This window comes from Conger conger, chromosome 12 (assembly GCF_963514075.1).
Source record: "Conger conger chromosome 12, fConCon1.1, whole genome shotgun sequence".
In the NCBI taxonomy this organism is placed as follows: Eukaryota; Metazoa; Chordata; class Actinopteri; order Anguilliformes; family Congridae; genus Conger; species Conger conger.
The window spans coordinates 9065698-9079007 of record NC_083771.1 but is presented as its reverse complement, the minus strand read 5'-3'; the positions used below and the strand labels follow the sequence as shown (position 1 = coordinate 9079007).

The 13310-nt window shown below is 43.0% G+C and overlaps 1 protein-coding gene across 1 annotated transcript; it reads right to left on the bottom strand.

Moving 5' to 3' along the window:
- Window positions 1-2085: 2085 nt before the first annotated feature.
- Window positions 2086-4695, bottom strand: atp6v1g1 (ATPase H+ transporting V1 subunit G1). Its single transcript, XM_061263461.1, has 3 exons — window positions 4521-4695; window positions 3166-3266; window positions 2086-2947 (listed from the first exon to the last, which is right to left on the bottom strand). The coding sequence occupies exons 1-3, from the start codon at window positions 4600-4602 to the stop codon at window positions 2774-2776; spliced, it is 357 nt and encodes a 118-aa protein (XP_061119445.1). The 5' UTR covers window positions 4603-4695; the 3' UTR covers window positions 2086-2773.
- Between the last annotated feature and the right edge of the window lie 8615 nt (window positions 4696-13310).

Here is a 13310-nt window from a genome sequence, read left to right as displayed (position 1 = left end):
TTTCCACACACTTCGCTGAGAAAAAACATTACGGAAATAACAGCCTAATCATTGTTATTTGATAGCGGCAGTGAGCAGATTATATGATATTTTAAAGCATACCCGTAAATCCTCAAATTGTGTCCGGGATTCTATTTGAAGCCGGGCCTCGGATAATAGCCGGGGGCGTGGTCGATTCCGACAAATAAAGGCCGGCCCCCAAATACAAGCCGGGGTAATATTGCCTACCAGTAGGGCTATCAGTCCATGAGCACTAGAAGACATTGTTTCGATTTAACTCAATTAAATAAAAGAGCTCTTCTTAATATTTTATATTGTTGGTTGGTTTAATACTGTTGCCAATGAAAAGTCGTTGTCCTACACCATGGGTCTCCAACACGTTGCTCTCCAACACGCCCCCTTCTGAGTAGCTTGCCAAAGGCTGAAGCAGTATACATTTAAACACAGTCGTTGCCGCGAGGCATTCCAGCCTACAGGCAAAATTAGAAATTAAGTCAATTTAGGCTACTTGGCTACGCAATAAGTGTATTTACAGCACAGCGCACGTTCAATGAATGAATGAAAGCGGCTGCCTTGGCTCGCAAACAGACGGGTGGAAATCCCGACACTCTTTCAACTACATAAAACTTAACAGTGAACCATCAAATACCCCCCATATTTCAGTGCCCATCAGTCCCAACATTTAGCAATAGAATCAAACAGTCCAAAAGTAAATTAAATCCCAAACCAAAGCGAAAATCTTTTGATAGCCTACCGGTATGCTGCTCAAAATGAAACGCATGTCTCACAATAAAACTTGCTGTTATCTACGCTAATTTGTTATTGTTCATGAAGGCGTGTCTGGCAAGTTGTTATTTTATGGATTCTGGACTTGCATGTGATTTATTGTGTTTGAGAATATTTGCAATAAACTAAGTCTGTTAATACTGATACTATGACGTACCAAACGGTGTTCCTGATTAGCCTACACTAATTGATTTCTAAACGGTTACAGGAAGTGTTGAACAGTGTTGGCCCACTTTAAGTGTAGCCTTTTACTTTATTTCTAAGAATAAAATTCTACAACAGAAGCCTAATAAGAAATAAAGGCCTGCCTCGAATACAAGCCTGCCCCAAATAAAGGCCTGTGCTTTGTGCAGCCTAAGTAAATAAAAGACCCCGGCCACAATATGAGGATTTACGATATTCAATTCAGAATCCACCGGCCAAGTAACCAGTTTTTGCCTACTCTTATAGCGACCTCTAGGGTAATACAGAGTGAACGACAACAGCACCATACATGTCAGTAAAAGGAAAGTTAATTTTTCTGTTTGAGTCCATATTTTTTAATTGGTTGAGTTTCATGCGCGGTGAAGAATATTTTAGATAAGGATGTTTATAAGACGACCAAACGGCTTATGATGGTATTGGGCACTTGGGAGCTATACAAAAAACACTTCAAGTCACTCCAATGTAGCTTGTACATTGACATTATGTTTCCAGAGCCTGTACATATATTAAAAATATTTTTCTTGCATTTATTCACAAATATAACGATTTCTTAGACCACACATCTGAATACCCAAATAGCAACCAACAGGTCGTCAGAAACTCAAAACTACCCGGGACAATCAAAAACAAACAAATAGCAGAAAGTGAAATTAACCTGACAGCAGCATCAACCTTCTTCCGAAATACGGTTTCATCTTCAGGTCGTCCAGGGTACATGTTTGTTCCTGTGTTATTTTAAGGTAATTATCCATCAACCAGGGGCGCTGCCAGGCCACGTTTACTGGTGCACGTGTCCCCAACCATATTTCTCCGTGCAACAGCAAAACGACCATGAAAAAAGTGACCACTGTCACCGTCTAGCAAGCATTTAGACAAACAAGGGGAAAACACTATGTGAGATTGTCAGTGCGAGGGGGCAAGCGAACGTAAGGCAGTTTTATTGACGCAGAAGCGTGATTTTCAGAGACGTGGGACCTGGAGCGTGCGTGTCCAAGTCGAACGTCCCTACCTTCAACTCCAGTCAGGTCTCAGCGTATTCACCAGTATATTAAGAGGGGAAGTAGAATTTCGCTCAGCCAACAGTGACACATCAAGTTGTTTTCAACAGTTTTATTCAGTAAACAAAGCACCACAATGTTAAATTACTGTTATTTTGCAGTGAAATGGCCACTATACGGGTGAGGTGTGGGTTTAGAGAATGTAATTCTGACTGTAATTGTAATTCTGTTCCTCAAAGACTTGCAGTGCAAACCAAATGCTGCCATGAACTGTGTTAATATTGTGTTCTGATCAGTCTGCCCAGGATAATCCCAAAAAAAGTGACTAAAACCTCTTACACAAATAAAGATGACAGCACTACATTGCATAGAATAACGCACAGAATCCAAACTACTCCACAGGCAGCCAGGCCCCCGTTACAAGTTTACCTTTCACATAGGCAGCAATAACGATCACTGGCTCATTATTAACCATATTCACCTTGTCTTTATTACTTAATTAGTAAGCATGTATGTTACCTAGACTGAGGGATGGCCAACTGCATCAAAACTGCATCAAATTCTAATGAGTGGCTGCGGTTGGCTAGCCATTAAAACCTTGTTTTTAATTGTTAGTATTTACAGATAAATAAGATACCAAGTGGGATGTTAGAAGAAACGAATCATAATAAGCGATTTTGTTAACAAGTATGACTATCCTAGTAAGGTATGCAATTGTTGTACAACTACAACAGTAGTATTTATCCCAGAATGCCCCGGGAGCACTAGTTTGGCAGGGTGGAGTTCTATCCAGCTGTGCGGTAATTAGCGTGGATCTCTGGCTTGATGTCGCACACCATCTTCAGCAGGTTACCCAGGACGGCTTCACGGTTCTGCTTGTAGCTGCCCTGGATGTGTCCCATCTTGTCCACAGTTTCCTTGTCCACCTCCACTGCTGAGTTACCATGGGAACCCAGGGCCTGAAGAAGAAGACACCTTTTCAACACCCCCTTTTTACGGTCCAAACAACCAGAGAGCCATTTTTAATATGACCTCATTGCTCTTTTGTGTCCAGGAACACAAATTGGAACCACTGTTAAATATAAGCAAGTAATTCTGAATTTCAGTTTGCAAATGTATTATATGGCAGAATATATTTGCGCCATAGATTGCAGCGCCCCCATGCGGCGAGACTCACCACAGCTTCTTTGGTTTTGAACTCCTTCTCCCTCTGCACACGGTGCTGCTCTATCTCCGCATGGGCCTCCTCCTTGGCCTGCTTCAGGCGACGGGTCTTACCTACACGAATGCCGGCACAAACACAGGCACATCGCACAGGCACACACAGCACTGAGTCAGCCCCTGTCACAAGCTAAGAACAGCCAAAAGGGGAAATGGCATGTGGAAAGAGGAATTTATGTCTTAAAACGGAAAAGAGACAGAGTGGCACAGGAACACATTCTAAAGGAGAGGTATGACGGTCTGAGTTGTGGGAATCTCTAGGACGAGCTTACGTAGTTCGGCATTTCCAGTAGGGAAATATAGAAAAAGGGGCTCATTACAAAGTTTCTCAAAACAAATAGAAAACAAAATGGACGGGAAAGGAGTAGCCCATAGGTGCAAGTGCGAAGGCCAGGCTCAGCACGCTGCTGAGGAACTTAAGTGTCATTTCACATCCAGACGCTACTGCGAGACGTTCCTCACGTGCACAATCCTACAGCGAGTGACACATTATGCTGTGTAATGCGCACTGTATAGATTGTGGTAAAATGGCATAACATCAGGACACTCATCCCCAACTCGTTTTCATTCTTCCCAATGTCCCACAGCGCAGCCCATATTGGGTCCACAGTAGTGTAGTGAAGCAGGTAATTAAAGTACTGAGCCTGTAATCCAAAGATTTTCGGTTTCGCGTTCAGATGGGGCACAGCTGGTAGTCTACGTATTTGAGGAAGCTACGTAACCAGTGAACCTAATGGCATAGCAATAAATGGTTTATTTCACGGCAACCATGTATTCTACAAGACTATTACAGTTCATTTGACCAGCATCATACGATAGGAGGCTATTTTACGCACAATCAATGGCCAGCTCTCCGCTATGAGCTGATGCTGAACATACACGAACATATCATTATGGGATAGCCTACATGATATAGGATATGGCTTTGCGACAAATTGCATTAGGCCATTTCAGTGACATAGCGTTATTTTATTTAGCCTACTACCTAACACAATTAACCGTCGAACCGTTGAAAACCAAAAGATCAGACTAATTTACAGCCCATAGGCTATCCTACCAATATACTCTGCTAATTCAGGTATAATTCAAACGCACAAATTACAAGCTGAGAAACATTAACTTTGAAATTCAATGTCAAAGGACAACAGCTACAAAAACTCTCCATTCGCAAGCAATCTGTCTAAGTCTGGCTGTGTAGCTGCACAATTGGTTCTGGTCCGGGAAAAAATGGGAGTCCATGGAGCTGGGCTTCCTACGCTACAGCTGACGTTAGCCGTCTTACCACAATATAACACTCGAATTAAAACTTACGTTTTCGGGCTTCCCCGACCTTCTCCGCCGCCCGTTTTTCTGCCTGTAACAGTTGTTGGATTCCCTGGGACTGGCTGGCCATCTCCCCGCTGGAGTGAAAGGACGCCGCGCTGAAACGAGTCTGGGTGTTTCCTGCGGTCGGTCAGCAGGCAATGCGTAGTATGACCACGGGAGCGTTTGAACCATGAAGGAAACGTCATCGGTCAAAGTAGCCTATATAAAAACCGATTTCTATCAGCTATGATGAAATGTATGTTTTCTGATGGACATGTTGAAATGATAACTAGCCAGTGATATTTAGCACTGTAACCAGCTAATTGATTAAGATTGCAGGGAGGGTGTATTTTTGTAACAAACATTATTTAGCTTATGTAGCTGTCCCCTGACTTTCTGATTATTTAAAGTGCAGAGTAATATGGAAAGAATTTAATGATTATTGTGATTGGTGTTGTGCAATCATTTTGTTTGTAATGTTTGGAAAATATAAGGTTTGGTTTCTTGTGATCTTGTGTAGTAGCGACACCTACTGTTCAAATGTGTAAGTTCCTTTGCATAGACAGCATACTGTGGTCACGTGAGTCAGTTGCGTTAATTGAGAGTACTGTGGATTGGTCGAAACATTCGAGAACGGCAGAGATGTTTGAACTGTTGGGAGCCGCACAAGGAAGGTTGTTTTATAAATGAAAAGCAAGAGAAACGAAGAGCAAAGAAGAGAGGGTGTGAAAGTGAATGTAACTACTCCTTGAGTTTGGTCACAAGGCGCACACGTTTTTCACGGTGTTTGCCGACGAAAGAAAACAATAAAACTTCAGACGTGAACATCAGTCGATGCGTGGGTGTCTGTTCTAAAGAAAAGGACCTTTGGGAGCAGTTATAGTGAAAAACGTAGCCATCGGAGTGACGAGATTCGCCAGCGTTCCTGCAAAGATAGAGCAAGGCCTGCGTGCGTCCCTTCAAAGACTCCATCATCGTACTCCACGTGGAAGATCTGCCTGCATATCCCACCATTCTTTGACGCGATCGCCCAAATCCAGCGCGGAGGTGGAACCAAAGTGCAATAAGACGACGGTGCTGCAGCTGCCAAGGACAGCCACAAGGTGGCAACGTTGTGACTCCTTTGGACAATAACATAGCAATAAGTCACCTTTGGGATACCAGGTCAGACTGTATCTTCTAAGTCTGGAAATAGTGTTCTTTCTTAGTTGATATAATAATATTTCTTGCAGAAAATGAAAATTGCATTTTGATAATTTTGTAAGTTGATCGAATGTGTGTAGCCTGTTTAATAATTGATAGTGTGTATTTCCCTGTTTGCTTTTCATCATTAATATTTCAATAGTATTGTTTCAAAGTAGTTCATCAAAAAAAAAAAAAAATGTACCAAAATAGGCCTGCATCAGAAACTGGTACACTAGAGCAAATAATTCTGTCTCTAGAAGTTGAGAAGGCACAATTGGAGGAAAAATTAGAAACTGAAATGGAAGAAACAGAAAAACAAAAAATAGAAGACCGCATAGGTGAAATTTATGCAGATCTTGAAGTACAAAGAGTAGGGCTCCAGAAGTCATCATCTCAGGTTGAACAAGAGGTGAGGCGATCAGAAAGGGTGAGACGCCCAACAGAAAAAATGCTGGAGTTCAAAAAGGAAGAGATAACAAAAAAGGAAAGAAAGTTTATGTTGACATATGTAAACTTCAAAGCAGAGGTTCAGTTAATAAGATCTAAACTTAAAGAAGAACACGCTAAAACTGAGTTAAGTGAAATGATCATAGCTGTAGAAAATTATGAGTCAGAACTAAAACAAGTATATGAGTCTTTGCGTGCACTGACTGTCCCATCCCAAGATATAAGAAGGAAAATGGATAGCTGCACCTCAGTTACTACTGAAATAACTGCACTTCTGAAAAGGCGTTACACAGAAGCTGGTAGCAAGGAGTTTGATGCAGTGGCTGCTAAAGAGGAGCTCCGCCAGTTACTCCAAAGAGAAGATGCTAGGTCAGTTTATGGATCAACTGTGTCAAGAGCTGGGCAGAGTAGTCAGCAAGGAAGCTATGTGTCAGTAAAGAAGACAGATGTAGCGGCACGTTTGGCATCAAAACGTGCTGAATTAAACAGGGAAAGAGAAATCTCCACCCAGAAGAAGGAGGTGCTAGCCCAGCAAGAGAGGTTAAAAATGCTGGAAGATCAAAGGGACCTTGAAGCCATAGAGGCTGAATACAAGGTGTATGTTGAAGAGGAATCAAAATGGAATGCTGAAATAGGAAATACTGAAGTAAAAATCACTTTGCCTCCAAGTCAGCTTCCGAAGCAGCATAGCAGCACTCCATGCGCCCAAGGTCCCCAAAGTGCTCCAGTCCCTCCTTGCTTTGGAAGCAAACCAGAGCCAAAGGCAAATGACACCTCACTGGTTGAAGCATTAAAAGAATCCCTGGCAATGACTAGACTTCCAGCACCAGAGCCATTCATGTTCACTGGCGACCCACTTAAATACACTGAATGGAGCACCTGTTTCAAAGCTTTAATCGAAACAAGCTGTACAAATCCAGCGCATAGACTGTTCTATTTGAAAAAATACATAGGTGGGGAAGCACTTTGTGTGTTAGAAGGAACATTTTATAGAAGTGATGAGGAAGCGTACACACAGGCTTGGGATGCCCTGAACAAACGCTATGGCCACTCTTTCGTAGTCCAAAGAGCATTCCGGGGAAAGCTGAATAGCTGGCCAAAAATTGGTCCAAGAGAATCTATTAAACTAAGGGAGTTTAGTGATTTCCTCATCTCCTGCAAGAATGCAATGCCCCATGTACAAGGTCTAAAGATTTTAGATGATTGTGAAGAAAATCAAAAGCTACTACAGAAACTTTCTGACTGGGCAACAACCAGATGGAACCGGTATGTCACTAAAGCACTGGATGAAGGGAAGCCATATCCAGGTTTCGAGGAATTCTCAGACTTCGTGGCAGAGGAGGCACGCGTTGCATGCAATCCGATTTCCTCCCTTCATGCACTAAAATATTCAGATGAAAAACTTGGGAGGGAACAGAAGCGCCTCAAAGCCAGCGCCCTGGTGGCATCAACCATGGTGTCTCAAAAAACAAAACCCACTACAAAGAACTCAAGTGCATCAGAATGTGACAAGGGTTCCAAAACCAGTCCTCTGGCCACTCAAAATAAAAGGCAAATAGAATGTATCTGTTGTCAACAAGATCACTTCATATATAAATGTGAAAAATTTGCAGCAATGCCTCTGGAGGAAAAGAAACAATTTGTCTTTAACAACAACATGTGCTTTGGTTGCCTCAGAGTCGGCCATATCTCTAAAAACTGTCGAAACAGAGCCACTTGCAATATTTGCAAGCGGAGCCATCCCTCTCCGCTTCATGAAGAACGTCATAAAGAAGAAAGAGCAGCAGCACCACCAACTGAGGAAAGAGCTTCCACTCTCAGCGTGAGAGTGGACAATAGTGATCGTACTTCAATGATTGTTCCGGTGTGGCTCTCTTGTGCAACAAAAAACAGCCCAGAAACCTTGTTGTATGCATTACTGGACACACAGAGCAGTAATACATTTATTGACCAAGAAGTGTGTAGAAAAATGCAAGCAGACACAGAACCTGTAAAATTGAAGTTGTCAACAATGACTGACAGGGGTTCAATAGTCAACTGTCAAAGAGTGGTGGGACTAAAAGTGAGAGGGTACCTTTCACAAGAGTGCATTGAGTTACCACCAGTGTACACTCGAGAATACATCCCACTGGATCAAAATAGCATTCCCACTTGTGAAACAGCGAAAGAGTGGAGCCACCTTCGCAGGATAACAGAAGAGATGCCAGATCTATTGAACTGTCCTGTAGGACTCCTAATTGGCTATGATTGCGCAAGGGCCCTGAAACCAAAACAGGTGATATCAGGGGAAGAGTATGATCCATACGCAGTCAAGACTGATTTAGGCTGGAGTATAGTGGGATCCAAAACACCTCGTACTAGTTCAAAGCACGTCACAGGGTTTTGCCATCGCGTCTCTGTGAAAGAGCTTCCGCCTATTACACCTGCCTCTGTGATTAAGGCATTGGAAACAGATTTTCTGGACACAAACCCAAGAGAAAGGAACATATCCCAAGAAGATATTCAGTTTCTACAGCTACTGAATGGGAAAGTTCAACACAATGAGGAAGGACATCTGGAAATGCCCCTGCCCTTCAGAGAGCGTCCACAGCTTCTGAACAACAAGCAGCTCGCTATAGCCCGATTGAAACACCTCAAAAGAAAACTAGAGAAAAGTCCCAAGTACAAAGAGGACTATGTGAAATTCATCAACAGTGTCTTCAAAGATGGTGATGCAGAAGAAGTAAAGATCTCACCGAAAGAGGGCAATACATGGTACATTCCACACCACGGGGTGTACCATCCTAGGAAGCCAGAAAAAATCAGAGTCGTATTTGACTGCTCCGCCAGATACCTTGACACCTCTCTAAATGATCACCTACTCACAGGACCTGACTTAACTAATGCTCTGACTGGGGTGCTGTGTAGATTTCGTGAGCACCAAATTGCAATCATTTGCGATGTGGAAAAGATGTTTCACCGCTTCCATGTTAGCCCAGAAGATAGGGATTTCATGATGTTCCTGTGGTGGGAAAATGGGAACACAGAAATAGAGCCCAAGGAATATTGCATGCGAGTGCACATCTTTGGAGCCGCATCCTCTCCAGGATGTGCCAACTATGGCATGAAATATCTGGCCAGTAAATATGAAAAGGACTACCCACTGGCAGCGAGCTTCATTCGAAAGAATTTCTATGTGGATGATGGGCTTATCAGCGTAGAAACAGTTGAGAAAGCCAAGCAGCTAGTCAAAGAAGCACAAGAAATGTGTGCGAAGGGAAAGCTACGCTTGCACAAATTTGTGTCCAACAGCAGAGAAGTCTTGGATGCGATTCCAGAGAGTGAATGTGCCAGCGTTGTGAAGGATGTAGATCTGAACTACAACGAGCTTCCAATGCAGAGTGTACTGGGGGTAAAGTGGAACATAGAGACAGATGCGTTCTCATTCAATGTTATCCTTAATGAAAAGGCAGCCACACGACGAGGAATCCTATCAACAGTCGCCAGCGTGTATGACCCATTAGGATTTCTCTCTCCCTACATCTTGAATGGGAAAAGACTGCTTCAAGAGATGTGCAAGCGGGGAGTTAGTTGGGATGATCCTCTCCCTCCTGAACTACAGCCAAAATGGGAAACATGGCTCCATGACTTGGAGAATCTACCTAAAATCCAAATACCAAGATGCTTCATTCCTAAGAACCTTGGCACAATCCAAAACATTGAGCTGCATCATTTCTCAGATGCTAGCAATAACGGTTATGGGCAATGCTCATACATCAGGATTGTTGCTGATGAACAAGTGCATTGTGCACTGGTCATGGGCAAGGCCAGAGTGGCACCCATAAATGTTGTCACCATACCACGCCTCGAGCTCACTGCAGCTACAGTCTCTGCTGCGGTAAGCAACACTCTTAGAGAAGAGCTCGAACTGAAAATAGATCGGGAGTTTTTCTGGACAGATTCACAGGTAGTGCTCGGGTATATCAAGAACGAAGCCCGGCGCTTTCATGTGTTTGTCGCTAACCGTGTCCAGAGAATCAGAGAGACAACAGATCCAAGTCAATGGTTCTACGTCGAAACAAGTCAAAATCCTGCAGACCATGCATCTAGGGGTCTCACGGTGGCAGAACTCATGGATTCAAATTGGCTCATAGGACCTAAGTTCTTATGGGAACGAGAGATTGTCACGAACCAAAAATCCCCAGAGCTTCTTGTAGGGGACCCAGAGGTAAAAGTCCTGAAAACAGAAGCCTCTGAAACAGACAGCTTCCTTGAAAGGTTGTCAAGATTCTCAGATTGGAATACAGCCCTCAACGTTACCGCTCGGATTCAAAGACTGGCACATAAAGACCGGTCAGGGCCTATTAGTGTAGAGGAAAGAAGACTAGCCGCTCTTGCGCTCATCAAGGCAGCACAAAGAGAAGCCTTTGAGGAAGAGCTGAAATGGCTTAGTCACAAATCTGATAAACTGCCAAAAACCCACAAGATACACCAACTTGATCCCATCCTTGAAAATGGTCTGCTCAGGGTTGGAGGGCGGTTGAGAAGATCTTCCGCATCACTTGAGTTGAAACATCCAGTGATCCTTCCTAAGGAAGCTATCGTCACACAACTCATACTTGATCACTGTCACAAGAAAACTCAGCACCAAGGCCGAGGGCAAACGTTGAACGAACTCAGGGCCAGCGGATATTGGATAGTAGGTGCCAGCAAGGTAGTGGCCAAGCATATCAAATCTTGTGTCACTTGTAGAAAGGTGCGTAGACCGATCGAAGAACAACGTATGGCAGACCTGCCTGTTGACCGAGTAGAGCCCTCACCCCCATTCTCATACACCGGAATTGACTGCTTCGGTCCCTTCTACACAAAACAGGGTCGGAAAGAATACAAGCGATATGGTCTGTTATTCACATGTTTAAGCTCTAGAGCCATCCACATAGAAATGTTGGAGGATCTCACGACTGACGCATTTTTAAATGCTTTGAGATGCTTCATAGCAATCAGAGGAGCGGTAAGACAGATCCGATCTGACCAAGGGACGAATTTCGTCGGGGCAAGGAATGAGCTAGAGAAAGGTCTTAGGGAACTAGACAAAGAGAGGATCTCTACCTATCTTGCAAGAAAACAATGTGACTTCCTTATGAATGTTCCTGACGCAAGCCACATGGGAGGTGTTTGGGAGCGCCAAATACGGACAGTAAGGAGCGTGATGAGCTCTGTCCTGGCACAAGCTACTGGAAGACTAGATGACACCTCATTGAGAACATTCTTTTACGAGGCTATGTCGATCGTGAATAATCGTCCGCTCACCACAAACACAATCAGTGACCCCAAGAGTGTTGAACCTTTAACACCTAACCATTTACTCACAATGAAGACCTCTGTGCCTCTTCCGCCTCCTGGAAAGTTTGTTAGAGAAGATTTGTATGCCAGGAAAAGGTGGCGGAGAGTGCAATACCTGACAGAGCAATTCTGGAGCAGATGGCGTAAAGAATACCTGGCCAATGTGAGCCTCAGACAACGGTGGCATACACCCAGAAGAAATGTAGAAGTAGGGGATGTAGTTGTTGTCAAGGAGGACAATGTTCCTAGAAATGAGTGGAAACTATCCAGAGTCGTTGAGACAAGCGAAGATGATGATGGTCTAGTGAGAAAAGTTAAAATCCAAGTAGGGCAAAGTAACCTAGGAAAGAAAGGTGAACGCCTGACGCAACCATCCTTTCTTGAGCGTCCAGTTCAAAAACTAGTGGTTCTAGTGGAGAATAGTTCCTAAACTATCATTAAAATAGTACCAAAAGATGGATGTCTAAATGTTTATGTTAAGGTTAATTGACAGCTTATGGTAAAATTACAAGATTTAATCATTCTGTTCACAAAAATCTTTGTAATTTTGGTGGCAGTGTAGCTGTCCCCTGACTTTCTGATTATTTAAAGTGCAGAGTAATATGGAAAGAATTTAATGATTATTGTGATTGGTGTTGTGCAATCATTTTGTTTGTAATGTTTGGAAAATATAAGGTTTGGTTTCTTGTGATCTTGTGTAGTAGCGACACCTACTGTTCAAATGTGTAAGTTCCTTTGCATAGACAGCATACTGTGGTCACGTGAGTCAGTTGCGTTAATTGAGAGTACTGTGGATTGGTCGAAACATTCGAGAACGGCAGAGATGTTTGAACTGCTGGGAGCCGCACAAGGAAGGTTGTTTTATAAATGAAAAGCAAGAGAAACGAAGAGCAAAGAAGAGAGGGTGTGAAAGTGAATGTAACTACTCCTTGAGTTTGGTCACAAGGCGCACACGTTTTTCACGGTGTTTGCCGACGAAAGAAAACAATAAAACTTCAGACGTGAACATCAGTCGATGCGTGGGTGTCTGTTCTAAAGAAAAGGACCTTTGGGAGCAGTTATAGCTTAACTTACTAGTTTTGTACACATTGGCCAACATATAAATACAGCAGTTTACTACTTCCTCAGAATATGTTGTTTTAATGCGAGCAATGGATAAAATATATTTTTTAGATCAATCAGATTCCTCGGCTGCAGCGAAATCTCTTTGGGTAAACCGTTAATTAGGGGAGACCGGGGCACAAACCAACACAGGGCTTGTTGAAACATGGGGATTTTGCAACGCTGCATTTGCGTAAGAATTATGGGTTTCTTTCAAATTTTGTAGGCCTATTATAGCAGCGTGTGAGTGTGATTTGAAAACGTAATCAAGAGTTATTAACAAATCTGCGTTTCAGCACCTTGAAAGTAATGTTATTTTCACGAAAGGGTTTTTCGATTAACTGATGATGTGTGAACGGCACAGACTCCAAATACACGTCATTTAAATCACTGTCTTGTGCGTTGTATAGCAGCCTATAGTTTTTGCACATGTTCATACTTGACCCAGAGCTGTTTGAACTCGCACCATAGACCGGGCATGTTAGAACGGTTTCACTCTCGCAACTTTCGACTGAACTGTAATGACCAGGAATGTCCTAGAACTGTAACGATGGTCTATAGTCATAGCAAATCCATCTTCTTTCTGAAGGAAAAACATTTGCTCTAATATGTGCATAGCGTATATTTTTTAATTGAGCAAAAACCTTTTTTGACCAAAAACCCAGGGTCCCTGGTCTCCCCTATTCAATAGACCAGCTGCAGACATCTTCACGGTTCACCCTAACAAGCATTGCACATTCA

What these genes read in the sequence shown, in the direction of transcription:
- atp6v1g1 (XM_061263461.1), bottom strand. Translation starts at nt 4,602, where the DNA reads ATGGCCAGCCAGTCCCAGGGAATCCAACAACTGTTACAGGCAGAAAAA. An exon ending in GGTCGGGGAAGCCCGAAAAC is followed by an intron (nt 3,267 to 4,520) that starts GTAAGTTTTAAT and finishes GCATTCGTGTAG; the next exon opens with GTAAGACCCGTCGCCTGAAG. An exon ending in TCAAAACCAAAGAAGCTGTG is followed by an intron (nt 2,948 to 3,165) that starts GTGAGTCTCGCC and finishes CTTCTTCTTCAG; the next exon opens with GCCCTGGGTTCCCATGGTAA.